At 44.5% G+C, this 21817-nt stretch overlaps 1 protein-coding gene across 12 annotated transcripts in view; it reads left to right on the forward strand.

Annotated features, from left to right (window-relative positions):
• The first annotated feature begins 3559 nt into the window (after positions 1–3559).
• Positions 3560–21817, forward strand: part of KCNQ2 (potassium voltage-gated channel subfamily Q member 2) — a 127361-nt gene continuing 109103 nt past the window's right edge. For all 12 annotated transcript variants that reach the window (XR_013544381.1, XM_072996737.2, XM_072996731.2 and 9 more), the window contains exon 1: positions 3560–3943. Coding sequence is in view for 11 of the 12 variants with exons in the window: in XM_072996737.2 (XP_072852838.2) it covers positions 3633–3943 (311 nt within the window). In the remaining variant the exon portion in view is untranslated. The remainder of the gene's footprint in view (positions 3944–21817) is intronic.

Here is a 21817-nt window from a genome sequence, read left to right on the forward strand (position 1 = left end):
CTTCCTGATGGTTCAGCTAGACGTCTTGTCCTGGTGGGAGACACTCTTCAGCATTCATCCATTTGACAAGGTGTTTTTATTTTTTAGCCTAGCCACTTGGGGTTTAATATTTGGAGCTTGAGACGTGTACCAAAATCTTTTCCTTGATTTTAGCTGCCATCTAGGGGGTTGGTGTCTATGAAGTGGAGGGGCCTGGGGCTGGATGAACTTATTTCATTCATTATCTGCTAGCATCTCTTGATGTACTTCTGGAGGGGCAACGCCAGCCAAATAATGGACTTTTTCAATGAGTGTAGGTTTCAGGAAACTAGTAATAATCCTGCATGATTCATTAAGAGCAACATCCACATAGACAAGAGACCAGCACATGCTATGTGCACAGATAATACTAATAAATCTCTCTGAAAATTTCCCCTCCATTACCCAGGAAAAAAAAATCCTGTAGATAGGCAGTCTAGCCTATGTGCTTCCTACATAAAATTCCTTCTTAGGGGCCTGTCTACTTTAGCATTTGGAGGCAGTGTTTTATGGTGGCTCTTGTCTTTTTTTGGAGGGGTGGGTTCAAAAGATGGCGCTCATGAAGTCTTCTTCAATGCTGATTTTGTTGCCTTGCGTTATCTCTCAAAGTTGCATCGTATCCTTCATGCTGTTCAAGGTCATTTGGAGTTTTGGGGGGGTCACAAAAGCAACCAGTTACACCGATGATGCTCAACTCTATCCCTGTTTTCCACTGAAATCTAAGAGAGCTGTTCTGGTTCCCATTTAGTAGCTGGTGGCAGTGATGGAACAGATGAAGGCAAACAAAAGGAAGATTAATCAAGATATGAGGATGGTGCTCCCATCCTGATGAAATGGAGGTGATGGAATCAACCTGTTCTGGTTCAAGGCTCCTCTTGAAGATGCAGGTTCAGAGTTGGGTTGTACCTCTGGGCTGTTAATGTGGTTGTTATGCGCCATCTGGTCACTTCTGACATACAGCAAGCCTATGAATTAGTGACCTCCAAAATATCCGGTCATTCATAGCTCTGCTCAGGACTTGCAAACTCAAGACTGTGGTCCTTGAGTGAATAAATCCATCTCCTGTTGAGTCTTCCTCTTCTCTGGCTTCTTCCCACTTTTCCCAATAGTACTGTCTTCTCCAGCGAGTTTTGTCTTCTTATAGTATGTCCAAGTTATGACAACCTCATTCCAGCGATTTAGCTTCTAATGAAAATTTAAGCTTGCTTTGATCTAGAACTTGCTTGTTTGACTTTTTGATCCATAGAGACGTAAGTCAGAAGCAACCTTATGGCACATCACATCAAAAGCTGCAACGATTCACACATCTACCTGAACTCTACCTGAATTCACACATCTATTATTCTACCTTCAATTCTACCTTCAGTTTTCAGCTCCTCTGCTCCTGCTATATATTACGAGGTCTTCCCTGCTTTCCAGATGGATGGCAATATGTTTTGGCTGGTTTCGAACCCTCTCCCCTCTGGGTTCATCCAGACCAGCAGGATCTTCAAAAATGTTTCATTAGCATGAAAACACAGTTCCCACCAGGGTTAAGACCCAGGTACTCAGAGATGTATTGCTTTTTTTCCAATGACAGCCAAGAAACACCGACCTCAAAGCAAGTGGAAAAATGGAAGATGCCAAGAAGCTGCCAACCATAGTTTTAATTGATTTTTTTTCCAGCCACCAATCATGGAAATAAAATCAATTATCTTTAGACCTTGATATCTGGTGGAACATCTCTCCCATAAAATAGCTACCTGTCCAAAATGGGTAGATGTTAAGAGTTCTAACACACAAGGAGGCCATAAAGGTCCACATGAGGAACAGATCTTTCTTAGTCATGGCCCCGTCCGTCCCTTTGGAATAAGCTTCCTACAGAGGTTTGCCAAGCAAGCATCATCTCAATCTGTTTTCAGGAAGCTAATTCTATAAAGGAGTCTGGCATCAATTGTCAGTATTGTCCTGAGATGTTCCAATGGGTTTCAATATGTTGATTTTTACTCAAAGGTAGTTTTTAACTCATGACCAGGTTTACTGTATTTTAGGGTATTTTTGTATTCATTCAAAAATATTTTTAAGATTTGATTGTATATTATATTAAAAGTTAACCCTTTTAAGGATGTTTGGGATGTATTTATAAATCATATCCTTGTGAAAAGGACAGGCCAAAGGCAAGATTAATTTTTTTTTGAGAGAGAAATGGGGTATGCTAATTAGAAAGAAAGAAAGAGCAAAAAGAAAAAATGGGGAAAGGGGGGAGGGAAAGAAAAAATGTAATCAATAAGTTAATATCCCAGTGGGGGTGGGAAGCACTGGATGATAGTTTGACATGATGGTTTGATTTTCCTTTTCTTTTTAAATTGGATTTAATGTATGTTATTGTGTTAAATGTATGTTGCTTTATTATTTAAACACTGAAAAAAAGATTTTACAGTATATTGTGAACTGCTGAGAGAGTGGCATCAGTAATACAGTATGGTGGTATGGAAACAAACGAATTGATGGAGAAGAACACATTCCACCGTCATAGAACACCTGTCAGTAGGACCATCCAACAAACCCTCAAATGGCCCGCCAGCTTTGGAGACCTCTGGATGTCTTCATTCAGGAAGAGCTTGCTCAAATGAAGTCTTACTTTGGGATTTTGATTTAAGGAGCGTTCCCCCCCCCCCCGCCAGTTCCACCTCATCCCCAGGGAGCGTCTTTGGCTAAGCAGGCATTTGAACCCAGATCCCCGAATTCCTAGTCCTTCCCTCTACCTCTCCCTCCGCCCCCCCTTTTCAGCCACTGGAAACCGTGGTTGTCCCTTGGCTGGCAGCCCCAGCTCCCCCCGACCCCCAGCCCCGGTGCCATCGGTGCCCAAAGCCCTTAGGGGCGGCTGCCTGCGGCGGCGGGGCAGCATGGAGGGGCGCGCGCGCAAGGGGTGGGGTGGGGGGGAATAGATGGAGGGGTCGTGACGCCCCCTCTCCCCCGGGAGGGGATCCTGGAGGGGAGGGGAGGGAGCTTTCCCTCCCTCTCCGCGGAGACTCGGGAATTGTCTTGTGCCTTCCTCCGCCCGCAATTGCCCGCAGAGCTGGAGAACGAGCCGGCGAGGGAAGAGTTAAGCAGCGAGGGAGGGGAGGGAGGGAGGGGAGGGAGAGGGGAGGTGGCTGGCGGGGGGGGGGGGGGAGAGGTTGACCGGGCGGAGCTGCGCCAAAAGCAGGCGGGGAGGAGCAGAGAGGGGGGGGACCAGCCCGGACGGATTGCAGCAGCAGCAGGAGCTGCTGCGCGCTTCCTTTGCGCCTCCCGCCCCCGATCCTTTGCCGAAGGCTGGGGGAGCGTTGGTCGCCGCCGCCACTCCGGGCCCCGATCCTCCCTCCCTCCCTCCTTCCCTCCCCCTCCGGCCAGCCGTGCCCGCTGCTCCTCCTCCACCCCCGGCCCCGGGCAAGCGGGTCCCCCCATCCCCATCCCCATCCCCGCCGGCGCTCGCTGCCCGGCCGCTGGAGGCGCGCCGGGGCCCCGCCGATGAGCGCTCCGCGGTGCGGCCCCCGCCGCCGCCGCCGCCGCCGCCGCCCGGCCGCGCCAGAAGAGCAGGGGGAGGAGGAGGATCGGGGCCCCGCCGGGGCTGAGGCCGGCGCCGGCGATTCAGGATGGTGCAGAAGTCGCGCAACGGCGGCGTCTACCCGGGCGGCTCCGGCGAGAAGAAGCTCAAGGTGGGCTTCGTGGGGCTGGACGCCGGCCCGCCGGACTCGACCCGCGACGGCGCCCTCCTCATCGCCGGCTCGGAAAGCGGCGGCGGCGGCGGTGGCGGGGGCAAGCGGGGCTCGATCCTCAGCAAGCCCCGCTCGGCCGTCTCCGGCAAGCCGCCCAAGCGCAACGCCTTCTACCGCAAGCTCCAGAATTTCCTCTACAACGTGCTCGAGCGGCCCCGGGGCTGGGCGTTCATCTACCACGCTTACGTGTGAGTAACGGGCGGGCGAGGGTGGTGGTGGTGGTGGTGGTGGTGGTGGGGACACACGTTCCGGGGCGATCCGGCTCCCTCCCTTCCTCCTGGGGAGCCCGGCCGCCCAGCCCCGGCTTGACACCGGTCCGGAGCGCCTGGCTGCGCGCCTCGTTCCTTTCGTGGATCCCGTGGCGCGCCCAGGGCCAAACCGGCTTGCTTCCCCGTGGATCCCCCCACGATCCTGCCACCATCCAGCCTGGCGAACTCTTCCTGCGCCGCGCCTTCCTCCCCCCTCGATCGGTCTCCATCGCTCGCTCCAGTCCCACCTTCTCCTGCCGAAGCGCCCCTGCCCTCCCGGCGCTGCCTTCAGGCTCCCCATCGCCATCGCTCCCGGACCCTGCCTTCCTCCGCCCGCCCAGATGCCCTCTCTTTGTGCCTGGGGAGCGGCCTCGATGGGTGACCATCCCTTTCTCTTTTGCATCCCTTCCAGTTGGTCAGTCGCTTGTCACAGGGCCTCCCTGCTTCCCCTTCTCATGCCACCATATTTCTCTTCTCTCTCTCTCTTTCTTGAAATAATGCCCGGAAGGACAGCTCCACAGCCGTCCTTTCTGCCAGCCACCAATTTTTGTTGTTGACTTGACACCTCCTCCTCCTCTCATTTTGCACCCCGCCGATTCCTTCCCGGATGCTGCTTTGCTGGACTCCTTCTTTCCCAAACAAGATCAGATCTTTTTTTTTGTCTGGGTTGCTAGCGCCAGACCCCCCTGGCTTGCAGGAAAAAAAAAGCGATATCTGTGTTGATTAGTCATGGATCTATAGCGGGTCGGAAACCAGAAAGGTGATAGGCAAGTGCCAGGCAGATGGCAGGGTGGGGACAGAGAGAATGACTCACTTCCTCATTAACATAAATTAAAACAAACCCCTGAGAGTCATCCATTGAAAGTGATAAATTACATATTTGAAATGATAACAACAGCAGGAAATTTTTATTTCGTGCAGCGCATCAATCACCCATGGAACTCACAGCCTCAGTATCTTAGGAAGACAGAGCACCAATAGGGCTAAATCTCTACAGGGTATTTAAATGCCAGCTGGAGTCAGTGCAAAGCAGCCCTTTTCATGGTCGGTAGTCCAGACTACCCTTAGCGAGGAAGGTGCTCCATGGATCCGAGTGGAATCTGTTTGTTTTTCAGAGAAACTGGGCTGTAGCTTCTCATTGTGGCTATGAGACATGGCGGGGCACAGCCCAGGTTCCCCGTTCAAGAATCATGGCAGGAATGGGTGACACAAGGCTGCACCGTTTTGGAAATCTCTCAGAAGGCATCTTTGGACTGGAAAAAAAATGACCCCAGCCGGTCATTGGTCTTATCTAGGATGGCAGTTCCTGCTTCTTCCAATGGCATGGCTTCCTTCTCTCTGTCCCGGCAAAATGGCAGCTACTACCAGCTGTCAGTCTTCCTCCACCTAGGAGGGTTTTCATTGCAAACATATGGAAGAATAAGATGAGAGGCAACCTGGGCCAGGCAGAAATTCGCCAGTAACTTCTCACTGCTCTCAAATAGCCCAGAACTCTCTCTGACCTCCATTGCACGTGGCACCTCTCCTTTGGTCAACATTAGACCCAATTCACAGAGGAGGAAAACCGAGAATCTAAGGTGCATTCCACTGGGTTTAGATCATCTCATGGAACTGCAGTCCAGAACACTTGCAGATGTTTGCCTGGTTTCCTTCTACCTGATCTGAATTTTTTTTAACATCTTCTCCTGCTTAGATTGGGGCAAAACCATGCATATTCTCTGTTCCAAATGGACTCAGGCTCTATTGGTGGGCTAGTATTGCAACCTCTTTTTTTCCCCCCACTGCTTCTGTGGCCTTGCTAGGTATCACCATGGCAATACGGCAAAGGGAATCAGCATAGAAACCCTTCCGGAACTAAAAGCTTGCTCATCTCTTCCACCTCTTCTCTCTGAGACTGTCTTTTGGCTGACAAACACCTCGCCTCTGTTTTTATTTGAGAGCTGGAAGCGGGAGCTACATCCCCAGAGCTAGATTTCTTACCCTGGGGGTCCCTCCCCACTCCCTACCCCCACCCTGCCAGTGCCCTCCTCGCACTGCAGATGCTGGCTGCTCCAGAGATCCGATCGCTCTCGAAAGAAACCTCAGGCCCGAGTCGGAGGGTTTTGCATCAAGAGCGGAGAAGGGAGAGCGACAGAAACAAAAGGCAGATGTTGACATTTCTGAGGCTTTCTTGAACAAAGAATGGTCGCGTTGCGCTGCTCATTTGAAACAAGCGGGTCTATGCACCTGTGTTTGGTGATATTATAAATAGACAGTGAGATGCATATAAACATGCAATGTTAATTTATAATAGGATACAGTTATTGCAGTAAAACAATCTGAATCAGGAGTACGCTGTGCTTACGTCATACCTGAGAGGTTTTCTCCTTATCTTACTCATGCAATGCACTCATTCTATCCCAATTCTGTTTGCATGTAAACAGTATTTTTGCTTTGTCAGATCATGTCATTGTGTATTTGTTTGTTTGTTTGTGTGTGTGTGTGTGTGGGGAATGAAACAAGGAGACTGTGTACCCCAAAGTATGCACACGAGTATCAGAACAGTCCTGCAGAGGCCTTCCTCTGGGTCCTACCACCCTCACAGGGGCACTCTGTGGGGACATGAGAGAGGGCCTTCTCTGTCGTGACTCCCAGACTCTGGAACTCCCTCCCACTGGAGGCCAGCCTGGCCCCATCTTTGCAGTCTTTCCACAAACAGACAAAGACCTTTCTCTTCAGACAGGCTTTCCCTTAATGACTGGCAGCCTGAAAGGGCGTTTTTTTAAAATGGATTGTTGTACTCTGTTGTTTTTACATCTGTTTTTAGTACTGATTTTATTGACTGTTTTAAATATAATACTTGTTTAATCCTTTTTTAATATTTGTGTACTCAGCGTTCTTTTAAGTATTATCTTTTAATTGTTGTAAGCCACCTTGGTTTTTTTTAAGGAAAAAGGCAGGGGAAAATGTTTTGATCAATCAATCAATCAGTCAGTCAGTCAGTCAATCAATCAATCAATCAATCAATCAATCAGTCAGTCAGTCAGTCAGTCAGTCAGTCAGTCAACCAACCAACCAACCAACCAACCAACCAACCAACCAACCAACCAACCAACCAAATAAATAAATAAATAAATAAATAAACAAATAAATAAATAAATAAATAAATAAATAAATAAATGCTTATTCAGACATAAACCCTTCAGTCTACATCAGCTTCCCCCTGCATACTTTTGAGCTTCTAACAGCTCCATCAAACAGTTTTTGCAGGTTGCAGTCAAAACCTGGAGGTCACACAAGGAATGTGTTTCCTGGATGCAAAGCTAAAGCTAAAGCGTTCTTTCTCTGCTTTTCCAAATAGGATTAAAAAATCTGCTGACTCAGGTCTCCTATATTTTTACGTAGAGTTTCATGTCTTCTGTTTGGAGCGGCATCAGAAACTGTGCTGGGACGTTGCATTTCAGAACTCTGCCATTTTGCAAAGTGGAGCATTCTGAAAAGACGTTTTATTAAGTAATCCCAAAGAGGTCATTATTCTGAAAGGAACCAGGATTTGGCAAAAGCTGAATCCAGCTGTGTATTTGTTTCTAATGGAATAAACAGAATTGCTTACAGTGGCTTTGAGTATTTGCCCCTTGAAATGTCTTTTATTAAGGGACAGAGTTGTAAGCGCTTGTCTGCTTTCCTAAACTCCCTTGGTTTTAGGAGATGCAACTTCGTGCTTCACACATTTGTGAGGGTAGGCGGTGTAGAGGAGATACAATTGAGAAGAGTCTTCGTTTTTATACATTTGCATTTTGCAAAAAGCAAAATACAACATTGTGGTCTGTGCCTCCTATCAGTGTATAGGAAATGTTTCCGTGGAGTATTTGAACATGGTTTGTAATGCTGTGTGGTCAGAACTTAGAAAACTAGGGGATTATCGGAGCTGTGGTCCAAAAAAATAAAATTTCCAGGAGAGTCTTACCTTTTTGTTATCTGTAAATGGACTCCAGCATGTTATTTTTTTTAAGGGGCATCATGCGCTCCATCCCCTTTGTACTGGCTTCAAAAGAAATCTCTTGCTAGATAGAGCATCATAGAATTGTACTTATTATTTATTTAAAATATTTTTACCTCAGTTTTCTCCTTAAGAAGGATCCAAGGAGGCTTACAGACAATATTTACAAGCTAAAAGCTCACAGACAATATTTACAAGCTAAAAGCAGTAAGTTTACAAATACTAAAAAGTTTCAAACAAGTACCACATTAGAAGTAGATAAACAAAGCAACACACCAAAACACACTCAAAGCAGTAAGGCACCATCATCCATTTAAAAACTCCCTTCAGGCAGCCAGTCATTAAGGGAAATCTTGCTTGAAGAGAAAGGTCTTTGCCTGCTTGTGGAAGGACAGCAAAGACGGGGCAAGGCTGGCCTCCTGTGGGAGGGAGTTCCAAAGTCTGGGAGCAGCCACAGAGAAGGCCCTCTTCTGTGTCCCCACCAAACGCCCCTGTGAGGGTGGTGGGACTAAGAAAAAGGCCTCTTTTTGTGATCTTAAAACTTGAGTGGGCTAATAAAGGGAGACTCAGTCGTTGAGACAGTTTGGACGCAAGCCATTTAGGGCTTTATAGATTTTGGAGACGAAGTGCCCCAAGTTAAACACTCACCGTCAGCATCGTCAGTTGCATGTTGAGTTTCACAATTCAGTGTGCAACTTATGACATCTGTGATGTTTTGTTAACTTAGGGCAATTTACTTCCAACAATTAGGCCATTTGCGCTACGCTGGGTGAGAGGATTTGGGCCAAAAGCTATTGTGTTGGAACCCTAGCTGGTCAGACAATTACAGTGTGAAAAGCAACTAAAATTAAAAAGAGAAAAAGGCTCACACAGCTTCTCAAAAGTATTCAGAAGTGGTTCTGATGCAGGACTATACCACATTAGTCTGTCAGAAGCTTCCTCCTCCCTTGAATCCTACACAAACCCCATGAAGTCGTTCAACTGGTCTAATGGTCAACCAGTAAATTTCATGGCTCTGACCTAGGTTTCCTGAATCCTATTCTAATGCTCTGACCACTACACCACACTGTCAGCCAAACAAACAGTCTGTTTTTCCATGACATTCCCATCTGGAGTGTGTGCGTGGCCTGCCGTGATATACGACTGCATTGTCGAATAAAGTAAGATTTGTTTCATTTTTAAAGTTGAAACGATGATTAATTATTGCACTTTATGGAACACGTAATATGTTGACTGCCAAAGTAGAAAATTAAACCTTTCTTAACAATTGCAGATTTCTGAGTGCCATCCTTGTGTGTGTGGGGTTTTCTTAATATGATTCTGGCTTCATAATTTTATTATTTATTTAAAATATTTCTGCCCCGCCTTTCTCCTTAAAAAGGACCCAAAGCAGCTTACAACAATAAAAACTAATATTTAAAGTTGAAAATAATGAGTATTACAATGGTAGTTAACATCATTAAAAAGCAATATTTAAAACTATGTTGTAGGCATCCTTCAGTCTTGAGAGACAATGGTAATGTGCTCTTAATAGTTGGTAGCTTTTGTTATGTGGAAGCTTTTGGGGATCCCCAGCATGGGAGGAAGTCTTTCATTTCCAAAAATTGCTGTCATTGATAAAATCGTTGGTGGAGATTTTTGGTGATGAAAGACTTCCTCCTCCTGTCCCACAGCTCCTAACAGCTTTCCCAGCATGGGAGGTAGTATTCCACAGGGGGCTTCTGATTTTTGAGAACCAGAAATGTTTTATTTCTGAAAAGTTGCTGTAGGTGATGACACCATCATCCTTACAGGTGCAAACAGGATTTCAGGTAAGACTTCTTGAAAGGTTCAAGTTCAAATGATTTTATGCCAGTTCAGAATGTGGCCCCTTAATTGTGCTGATTTGCAAATTGTGCTGATTAGCAAATTTTCTGGGCTAAATCATATGTAAATTTCCTTTGGTTCAGGGGCCTTTTCATTGGGACTAACCATTGCTGTCTGACTGTAATCAAGCAGGGCTTGTTTATAATGTATTAAAATTGTGGCTCAGTAATTCCAAGTCAGATGTAACCTTCATAAAGCATTTGTAGAACAAATAATTAATGGATGTCAAAATTAAGTGCTCTCTCTCTCTCTCTCTCTCTCTCTCTCTGTGTGTGTGTGTGTGTGTGTGTGTCTGTGTGTGTATGTATGTGTATGTGTGTATGTACATGTGTGTATGACAAAAGTCAACCCCAGCAGAGAAGAGGGCAAAGTGTGGACTTTGCTGATTCTATCTTTGAGTCAAGGAGATGAGTTTTCTTGACATATTTGACAGAACTTGGACATCGATATATAATTAGCAGTCAGCTAACTGCCTTCTCTAGGATTATAGCGGGATGTGAGTAAAAGCTAAGAGATCCATATTAGCAAGCTAATTTATTCCACCGATGAAGCAGGATTTAGGCTGTCAGTATTATGTATAAAACACAGTCGTGCAGTTAAGTGTCAAGGTGGTAATTGCACTGAATCCATTCCCTTTGTGGTAGCACTTTCTTGCTTTGAATTCTGATGCTTTTCATGAAGATCTACCTGTTTTATCTACAAAATTATAGGCCCTCCTGCGTCTGAGGCAGTGGAATTGATCCACAAAAGCTCACATTAAAATATGGCCACAATGTTTATGTCTTCTTTATTTTTTTCATTTTTCATTTTTCTTTTTTGCCTGATAAAATTGTAAACCACGTTGATTTTGGTGGAAAAAAAAGAAAAGTAGGATCTGGATGAAAAAAAATGGTACATGTGTATGTCACTCTGAATTCTTGTCTAGGTAGCATCAACCACGTAGCCTGTTCAGGAAGCAGCATGTAGATAATGTGACATCAGCACATTGGCCAAATGTGATTGACCGCACTGTCACTTTTTGATGTCATCATCTTTACTACATTATACTTGATCGGCTTTTGGAAGGACAAAGATGCCTTAAAGGGGCCAGGTGTTGTCTGAAATAATGTCTCTTAGACATCAAGGGAGGGCTGCAGGGGAGAAGTCTGGAAAAAGCTGTACGTATCTTGGAGTTGAGAGACTGAGAAGTATCTTGGAGGCCGGTGAACATGATTTTCACTCTCAGAACTAGAATGGGTGATTGTTTGATACCAGCTTTGAAAAAAATAATAATGAGATCCATGAGTTCCCAAAGTCAATCCATAGTAGCATCCTTCAGTCTCAAGAGACTATGGTTGTTGTTGTTTAGTCGTTAAGTCATGTCCGACTCTTCGTGACTCCATGGACCAGAACACAGCAGGTCCACATACTGTGAAGCCTGCCTTGGAGGATTTTGAGCATAATCTTGCTAGCGTGGGAAGTGAGTGCAATTGTCCAGTAGTTGGAGCATTCTTTGGCACTGCCCTTCTTTGGGATTGGGATGTAGACTGATCTTTTCCAGTCCTCTGACCACTGCTGAGTTTTCAAAACTTGCTGGCATATTGAGTGTAACACCTTAACAGTGTCATCTTTTAAGATTTTAAATAGTTCAACTGGAATGGCATCACCTCCACTGGCCACATGTTGTTTGCCGTGCTTTCTAAGGCCCACTTGACTTCACTCTCCAGGATGTCTGGCTCAAGATCAGCAACCACACTATCTAGGTTGTCTGAGACATCCAGATCTTTCTGGTATAATTCCTCTGTGTATTCTTGCCACCTCTTCTTGATTTCTTCTGCTTCTGTGAGGTCCCTACCATTTTTGTCCTTTATCATGTCCATATTTGCACAAAATGTCCCTTTAATGTCTCCAATTTTCTTGAACAGATCTCTGATTTTTCCAGAGTTGCAAGTCTTCATAGAATTGGTTAATTTCATCCTCTTCAGCGTTGGTGGTTGGTGCATAAAATTGGATTACTGTTGAAAGGTCTGCGTTAGATTTGTATTGAAATCATTCTATCATTTTTGAGATTGTATCCCAGGACAGTTTTTCCCACTCTTTTGTTGATGATGAGGGGTACTCCATTTCTTCTACGGGATTCTTGCCCACAGTAGTAGATATGATAATTGTCTAAACTGAATTTGCCCATTCCTGTCCATTTTAGTTCACTGATGCCCAGGATGTCAGTGTTTCTTCTTGCCATCTCCTGTTTGACCACATCCAGCTTACCAAGGTTCATAGATCTTACATTCCAGGTTCCTATGCAGTATTTTTCTTTCCAACATCAGACTTTCCTTTCACTTCCAGGCATGTCCGCAGCTGAGCGTCCTTTCCACTTTGGCCCAACAACTGCATTAGCTCTGGAGCTTCTTGTCCTTGTCTTCCTACTCTTCCTCAGTAGCATGTTGGATGCCTTCTGACCTGAGGGGGCTCATCTTCCAGAGTCATATCTTTTAGCCTTTTGTTTCTGTTCATGGGGTTTTCTTGGCAAAGATACTGGAGTGGCTTGCCCGTTCCTGCTTCAGGTGGATTGCGTTTAGTCAGAACTCTCCACTATGAACTGTCTGTCTTGGGTGTCCCTGCACGGCATAGCCCATAGCTTCTCTGAACTACTCAAGCCCCTTCACCACAACAAGGCAGCAATCCGTGAAGGGGAGAGACTATGGTAACGTGCTCTGAATAGAGGTCTTGGAACAGCGTCTAGTGTGGCTGAGAAGGCCAATTTGAGAGTGACCATCCCTTCCACACTGAAGACAAATACAATCTGTCCCCTGTCCAGCTTCCTGATTTTGCTGGTTTTGGGACTGCCTCTTTGCCTCAGCCTGCTGGACAAGGGTCTCTTCAAGTTGGGATAGGCCGTGATGCACCGCCTGCCTCCAGGCTGAACACTCAGACGTCAAGGTTTTCCATCTGTTGTGGTCTATTCCTAAGGCCTTCAGATCCTGCTTGCAGATATCCTTGTAGCCGATCCATGCCAGTTGTGCACAGCTGAAAAATTCTCCAGATCTAGTTTTGCTGTGGTGATGGGTGGAGAGGGAAGGCGGAGAAGAAAGTTTTGCTGAGACCACTATTTTGCTAGATTTAGTTTTTAGTTCCCTTGTTGCAAACACAGTTATGGAACAAAGCTATGTGACAAGTGGAGTTTTATAATGTTCATCATTTTGGGGGGTTTGAGAAGGTGCCAAGAATTCATTAGCATCTTCTCCTTCAATCTTATGGGAACAGACTGGAGTCTTTAAGGTGTCCAAGACTCTTGATTTCCCTTACAGAATGGTACTTTATTCATTATTTATTTATTTAAAATATTTCTACCCTGCTTTTCTCCTTAGAAAGCACGCAAAACTGCTGAAATCATTAAAAGATAATATTTAAAGCTCAAAACAACTATACAAGTATTATTAAAAAGGAACAAACAAATATCACTCTAAAAATCGTAAACAAATGCAATATTAAAAACACATTCCAATCAGTTTGAACAACAGTTCATTTAAGAATCCCACCCAGGCAGCTAGTCACTGAGAGAAAGCTTGCCTGAAGAGAAAGGTCTTTGCCTGCTTGTTGAAGAACAGCAAAGATGGGGCCCACCTGGCCTCCTGTGGGAGGGAGTTCCAGAGTCTGGGAGCAGTGACAGAGAAGACCAGCATATTTGCAGTGCAATTCAGTGCATGCCCATTAAGAAGCCAGTCTCGCTGGGTTCAGTGGGGCTTAGCCAGCTGCCTTGGGTCCCCCGATGGAGCAAAAGGTGGGGTTGAAGTGGAATGAAATGATAACATACTCTCAAGTAAGGAGCTGTAGGATCGCGGTACAATAGTGGCACTGCCTGCCGATCCTGTCTGCTTGCCTTTTAAATATCTTGATATTGATTGTACATACTCGGAGACCTGCAGCCAAAGCTCTGGCTTCCTTTTCTGAATCAATATCTGCAGTTCTTTTGTCAGCACTTGGCAACTGTGCTGTTGGAAGAGTAGGCCGTCACTTGCACTCCTAAGGTCTTGTCGGGGATGAGTAGAAGTTACATTTTCAACTATGTTATTGTTTTTATCTGCCATCAAGTTGCCTCTGATCTGTGGTGAATGCGTGACCGCCAGAATGGCCTGTCCTTAAGAGCTCTGCTGTGCTCTTGTTAACTCAGTGCTGTGGTTTCTTTAGGAAATCGGTCCATCTCATGTATGGTCTTCCTCTTTTCCTGTTACCTTCAACTTTTACCAGCCTTATTGTTTTTCCCCCCCAATAATCCTGCCTTCTCAGGAGGTGTCCAAAGTACAACAGCCTTTGTTAAGTCATTTATTTTTGCAGAGAAAGTTCAGGCTTGTTTGGTTCTAAGACCTCTTGTTTTCATTTACTCTAGGACCGCCTTGTTTGTCTTTCCGGCAGTCCAAAGCATCTGCAAAGCTGTCCTGCCGCATATTTGGCATGAATTCCCAGAGTCTCCCAGCGAGCGTTTTGGAAATAGTTTTCCAAAAAACCTGCATGGGTCCCGTGTGAGGTCTATTCTTAACTGTTCCTCATCTCTATACCTTTTCTTTCCTTTGACTTGTCATCCGCCCTTTCTCCTGGATTCATTCCCTCTTGCTTCCTGCAGCCTATGGGGTTTCTCCAACTTATATGGCAGAAACCGAGGCTTGTAGAGCGGACTTAGGTGAGTGGGGATACGAAAGACTGGACAGTTTGCCATTTCTAAAGTCCTGTGTAGAGGCAGAGGTGTGTGGGACTCTTTCCTATTGTTTTTTTTGGCCCTCTGACCAAGAGGCTTCAGTTCCAAGAGAAATTAAGTATGCCGTCATGTGGCCTGATCTTTGGTCCTCTTGTGAGGAATCAATAAATGCAAAGCCCATTCTGAAGCTACCACCAATGGAAAATTTCTCCAAACATTCTGAGGTCTTTGATAGATGATGCACTAATCCACTGGAGGAGTTTTGAATTATGCAGTGTCAAGTAATGTAGTTTCTTGTAACTAGTTGCTTTTGGTTAACAAGTAATGTTAACTAAGTTAAAAAGTTACTTTTTACATATAAAATCACATAGTTACTTTTTTGCATTGTTTGTTTTCAACTTTAATTTTTAAAGCATTTTGACCAGATTTGTGTCAGTGTTAATGCCATTTTCTTATCAGTCCTAAGTGGCAAGGCAAGTATTCTTAGGTTTGGCTTTTGTGTTTTAATAAATATTTCCAAGATGCAGTATCAGAATTGGGTACTAGAGGGAACCAGAGAGCATTTCTCTGAATTTTTCTGGCTTCTTGGCAAGGTCAGTGCAACATATTATCAATGCACTATTTTTTTAAAATGTAATTTTTAATGTAAGTACCCAGCTTGCTGGGGATGTGCGTGTAATGTGTAGCCTGCATAATTAAATGGTAAGGTGCCCAGAAACTACTTTAAGCTCTATGAGGTGGTATATAAGCAGCATATTTTGCTTTTTTTCCTCTTTAATGTCTATTTTTGATTTAGTTGGGTTGGCTTCTGCCCTGTATTCACCTCTGTTGGATGGCTATAAGATCATTAGGGTTACTGTGTGAATAAATTGTCAGGGATGAATGCTGATTAAATTCTGCTGACTCAAGCTTGCTTACAAAAATGGGAAATTGAGGCCAGAATCCAATTGCCAAATTACATTTGTGCAAGTGAAACAACAGTTGCATTCTGGCCTATATTCTTCTCTTTTATTTCATTTTAGTTTTTATAAGCTGCCCTATAGCTGTCTTCTCCGTTGTTGTTATTATGTACTGTCAAATCGAAACAGATTTATAGTGACTCCGACATGGCTTTGAAAGTAGGTATGATATTTAAGGAGTGCTTTTACAAGTTCTACTCTCCTAGTGAGTTTCCATGGCTAGGTGGCGAATGAAACCCTAATCTCTAGTCTTTATCCATTATTTTATCCGCTACCACACTGGGTACATGTTTGTAGGGGATGAGTTATATTTGTAACTCTCTCCCTATCTGCTGTAATGGGTCTTGTTGTTGGATTTAGGGATATTCTTCAAAACAATGGGTTTTAAGTGTACTGCATTTAGCAAACTGCTACAATCTTATATAATTATTCTGTACATAAAAACCATCAGTATGAGTGAAGAATTTGGGATGTTGGTGAGTTCTGAAGTTATTTTTAAAATCTAATTTTGACATTAATTTACTAGATTAACAGCAATATGTCTTTTCATATTCACTGTAAATATTCCTGAGTCTACATAATATGGTCAAGGCAGAAGGCTGGAAAGTTTAACCCCAAATCTCATCTCTGCCTCTTCAATTAAAATTCAAGATATTGGTAGAGTTCAGAATGATGGCTAATTGGTTGTGTGTATGGGGTGGTCTTGAGCCATCCTGGCATGAGACACGCATTACTTTTTTGCTTTGACACAGAAAGTGGAAGCAAAACCTGGCGCAGTTTAAGTGGTTTTAAAGTTCGTATTTTATAATTTTCTGTTAGAGCAACAAGAGGTGCAGTCAGTTTCTGATCTGATCTGGATCTGTATAATGGAATTATACCGGTGAAGATGATGCCAGAGATAAGTCACTAGTCCTGATTAAGCTGATTTTGTTTTAAAACCAACCTTTCTGTCAGTACTGGCATTTTTGAAAGGAAAGGTTGTGGGTTCAAGGGTGTTTTACTTTTAGAAGAAAATATTGTCATTCGTCTCAGCTTCTGAAGAAAATAACCAAACAGTGCTTTTGTCAGCAAGGTGATTATGTTGATGATGGGGTTCAAGCTACCTCAAGTACCATATCTATGCACCTGCCTGGTTGTTAATTTCATCTGGGAAGGTCTTTCTCTTGGTCCCACCACCCTCCCAGGTGTGTCTGATGGGGATACAGGAGAGGGCCTTCTCAGTGGCTGCTCCCAGACTGTGGAACTACCTCCCACAAATACATTTCCGTTCAGACTTTTTTTTAGTGATTGGCATTTTTAAAAGGAGTGTTGTGCCTTGTTGCTTTGAATCTGGTTTTGGTGTTGATTTTGTTTACCATTTTAGTGAGGTATTTGATTGTTTTTAATATTTGTATACTTACTGTCTAGCTTTTAAATATTGTCTTTTAATGATGTAAGCCATCTTGGGTCCTTTTAAAAAAGAAAGGTGGGATTGATTGGTTGGTTGGGGAATTGATAAAGTCATCCATCCATCCATCCATCCATCCATCCATCCATCCATCCATCCATCCATCCATCCATCCATCCATCCATCCATCCATCCATCCATCCATCCATCCATCCATCCATCCATCAGTTTCCAGAGCTAACAAAATAGGGTTTGGGACAGACCTTGGAGAAGTCATTTTGGGGGACTTAAATCTGATTGGTAGTCCCGGGTAGTCTAGGCCTATAAAAATCAATGGGATTTATAAAAATCTTCATTTATTATTCAGCAGTTGATTCAGTGATCCAACTCTAGGGTGGGATTACCAGCTGGGTTTAGGCATTTCTGGACGGAAATGATAAAAGAGGGACATGGTGGCACTGCAGGTTAAACTGCAGAAGCCTCTGTGCTGCAAGGTCAGAAGACCAGCCATCATAAGATCGAATCCACGTGTCGGAGGGAGCTCCCGTTGCTTGTCCCAGCTACTGCCAACCTAGCATTTCAAAAGCATGTAAAAATACGAATAGATAAATAGATACCACCTCGGTGGGAAGGTAATGGCATTCTGCATCTAGTCACACTGGCCACATGACCATGGAAACTGTCTTTGGACAAACACTGGCTCTATGGCTTGGAGACGGGGATGAGCACCGCGCCCTAGAGTCAGACATGACTGGACTAAATGTCAAGGGGAACCTTTACCTTTACCTTAGGCCTTGAAGCATTTATCCCATGACTCCAGCCCTGTTGCCCTCATGGCCAGCGGCCATGCAGGTTGAAGAGTTGGGGTAGATACGGTTAAAAAAAGTAACTTTTCCAAGCTCCGATTTGGGATGGCAGAATGAGGTGAAGTAGTGGATAATCTGTTACTTTTAGAGCTTTGCCAATTTATGTCAAGAAGTGCAGGAGAACATGTTCTGTGGAAAACACCATGAGAGATCTGGGTCTTTCAGATTCCGAATTGAAACCAGCGTGAAGGAAACCAGTTCTGTTTCAGAGAAATGAAAGGGCTTTGCATCCAGCAGATGCAAGGCCACCTCCAACCTGTCCTGAGATGTCTCTGGAAGAGGCCATATTTATACTTAAAATATTTGGAGCAATAAAACACTGGGTTGTTCCAGACAGATGGCATCTAACGCTATCACAGTCCAATGCCATTGGGCAGCTATTCTGCTTTCTTTCCTGAACATATTTTTTGTGGGAAGAGAGAAGGCAGAAAAAACTGGTCCCACTGTAACCATTTCTGTGAAAAAGCCTCTTTCAGAAACACCCATCCACACAGCAGGAGTTTAACCATATAAAGCATTACCATATAAAGTTAATTAAAAGGAGCCTAAAATAGAATATGAAAAACGCAGTGGTTGAAAAATTGTCTAGCGCACTCTGTGTGTTTGGTAAAAGCAGCCTGAAATGTGTAGCTCCTTCTAGGCCCTGTCTGAAAGAACGGAAAGCAAGGCCAGGGTTTTTGACTCGGGTTAATCCTTTTATACATACAGGTTGGCTTTTAAATAGGAGGAAAGATGCGGAGTCTAGCAGTCAGTCTGTATTACTGAGATTCTCTTCACTGATAGACAGTGGATCTGTTGGGTTTGAGATAGGAATTGTTCTGAGTCCCACCAGGAAATTCCAAGAATTGAATCTGAGACCTCTTGAGGGATTGTGAACCTCACAGAAGCCATCCAGACTGCAGACCTCTATAGTCAAAAATGGTTCAGAACCCTGGATAGCTCCCGTGAGGATAACTGTGCTGCTGTTTGGCATAAAATCCAAAATGGAATCACCACTCGTGATCTGGCAAGGTGTTCTGAAGAACATGATAGTTTGTACATTATGTAGCAATGTCCTGGTTGGTCCTAAGATTGCCCCATGGTAAATATAGAAGTCCTCCCACATGGGCTGCTATTTCTGCTTCCTCTATCCCACACAGGAAATGATGCTGTAAATGGGCCACTATTTCTGGGGACTGAAAGCTTTGGTTTATTGGCCACCTAATTTTTTTTTACTTGTTATTGGCTTTGTGTTAGTGTGTTGTCTTTTAGCATTGTGACTTTGCCAGTAACTGAGAAGTGCCAAAAATCTCAACAAAACAGAGCTTAGCCAGCTCATTTTAGTGTTTGTACTGCAACTGTAGTAAACCAATCACTGTAGAAAACAACACCAGGGGGAAGAAAAGATTCTGCTAACAACTGTCAGGCCCTATGAGGCTTAATCTTTCTCTCCCCCAATCCCTTTGTGGTCAGTTGTGTCCATAAATATGGCAGCATATAAGGGACATGAAGCAATCATGAGTTCCTTGAAGAAACCTTTCCTCCCTCCCCACTGGAATTATTCCTGTGAGTCTGGTAGGACATGAAAAACAAAGGTGAAACAAACTAGACAGGGTTGATTGCTATGCAGTTAAAGCAGGTGTCAGCAACTGTCAGCCTTAAGATGTTATTTTGGCCCATAACACCGAGCAGCCCTAGCCAGCAGTGCAGTGGTGAGGGATTATGAGGACTGCAGTCCACAAAGCTACTCTTGCCTGTGCCTCAAAGTATCACCTGGTCTGACCCTTAACAGCTTGTTTCTGCAGCTTAACAAGCTAAAAGATAAAACTGGAACTCCCTCTTATGTCCTTAACAAGTCAATGCCTGGGGTTCAACCACTGTATTCTAGAGCAGTGGTCCCCAACCTTGGGCCTCCAGATGTTCTTGGACTTCCAGAAATCCTGGCCAGCAGAGGTGGTGGTGAAGGCTTCTGGAAGCTGTAGTCCAAGAACATCTGGAGGCCCAAGGCTGGGGACCACTGTTCTAGAGATTTCTTTGAAACCTTTCGGATGGCTCTATCTGTGAAGATTCTCCATCATCCAGGCGAGGTTATCTGGAAGTTGAGTCATGGCGAGTGGACTTCAATCTTATTAGGTTGAAACGCTTCGCTACTCATCCATGTAGCTTCTTTGGGATGCATCTTCAATGAGAAGGTGAAATAGCAGTAATCCCCTGGGGGGGGGGAGGTTTTGCTAGTTTTTATGTCTCTTTTTCTTAGGGTGTTCTCTCTGCTTGAATGCTCATAGCAAACTCTGTAAAGTTGAGTAGACCCACATGGCGCCGGAGTCAGTAGTGACTATGCAGCCCTTGATCTCTAAGGGCATCACAACCAGTTTGGGGCGGGCGAATGGCAGTCGCCCTTCTGAGAAGCCCATCACTGAACTCTTGGGAGTCTCATAACTAATTAGGTCTTTTCTTTCAGCAGAAGGACACCAGAGAGGGGTCCATCCTGGTCCCCCATGGGGGGGGGAATTCCACCTTTTCTTCTTCTCAAATGTTATAAGGTTATGACAGTCCACAACGAGGAGAACGTCTTTGTTCATAAAAATACTGGCTGGTATTGGCGAAAGGCAGTTTATTCATGTTTCATCTGTGGGTGAATGACTCATTCTCAGCTTTGTAATCCGGTTGAGCTTAGGGCCAAGCAGCATAAACTCCTAAACACATGGATCAATGTTGTATGTATCTCATTTTTAGAAAAACTGGAGGAGGTAGAACAATGTGATAGAATCATGAAGTTGGAAGGGGCATATAAGGCCATCGAGTCCAGCCCCTCAGTGCAGGAATACAAATTAAAGGATATCTGCCAGGTGGTTGTCTAAATTTCTCCTGAATGCCTCCAGTGCTGGAACTTTCGCCACCTCTCGAGGTAATTGATTCCATTGCCATACTGCTTTAACAGTTAGGAAGTTTTTCCTGACATTCAACTGAAATCTGGCTTCCTGTAACTTGAGTCCATGGTGGCGTGTCCTGTAGGAATGTGGCTACAAAATGAGATCATATTCCTGATCTGATGCTGTGCCCACAAAAAATAAAATAAAATGCCATACTCAGGTTGTTGTCTGGAACAGGAGAGCCAGCGTAGTGTCATGGGTATTGGAGACACTCAAATTCAGATCTTCTCCAGTCTGGGAAAGTCATTGGTTGACTGTAGGCCAGTCAACAGCTCTCAGCTTCACCTGTTGATAAGGATGTTGTAAGGATAACATGCAGGGTGACGCATGTCTGCGTTCTTGAGTTTTGAAGCAAGGCAGGATATAAGTTCAATAAAAAGTGCATGGGCGGTGAGTAGATAGATGAACACACTCTCATTTTAAATAAGCGTTGTAAGAGCATGTCTAATTCCTGGAAATAGATTTGTCTGCTTTTTGCTGTCCTTCTGCATTGCTCAATTTAATATTTTGCCCATCCGGGGGGTGGGGGGAATCAATTCTAATTGTATCTCTCTGCCTGGATCCTTCCCCACATCTTCCTTCCGAGAGGTGTTTGGAGAGCACCCTGCTGATGATGCATTTTAGTAAAGCTGGCGAGCAACTTTGAGACGAGTTAGATTGTTCTGCCTTGCTCTGAGCATGTACTTCTCAGCAAAATGTCAGGTCTTATAAGATTTCCCTTCTTCTCTGGTGATGGTTGTCTCTCTGAGAACATCCGAAGGGCCCATCTCCTGCAAATGACACTAGCAACACTTTCAGTGGACACCTGCAGCCCTATGTGGCTAATGACTACATGCCCTTCAACATGTCCTATCATGAACTTAAAAGCGTTGTTGCCTTTTCATGCTTTCTTAATCCATATTTTCCATTTCTAAGGACTTTAGCTGAACTGGTTTTATGTGTCTTGAGAAACACTTGTGACTTTCTGAGAGTTTTTAAGGGCTTGTCTATATTGCTGGGCTGGCGTGGGCTTAATAGGGTCACTAGGATATCTCATATGTCATTTGGTGCAATCCTCAAATGCAAATGGCATGCAGATTTCAAGTGACCCTTCTTGGCCTATTGTCTATTTGCTAGTATCACAAGATGACTCAAGAAGAGAGCCACTTCAGGATACTGGCAAATTAAACACTT

Source organism: Pogona vitticeps, chromosome 4 (genome assembly GCF_051106095.1).
Source record: "Pogona vitticeps strain Pit_001003342236 chromosome 4, PviZW2.1, whole genome shotgun sequence".
NCBI classification, from domain to species: Eukaryota; Metazoa; Chordata; class Lepidosauria; order Squamata; family Agamidae; genus Pogona; species Pogona vitticeps.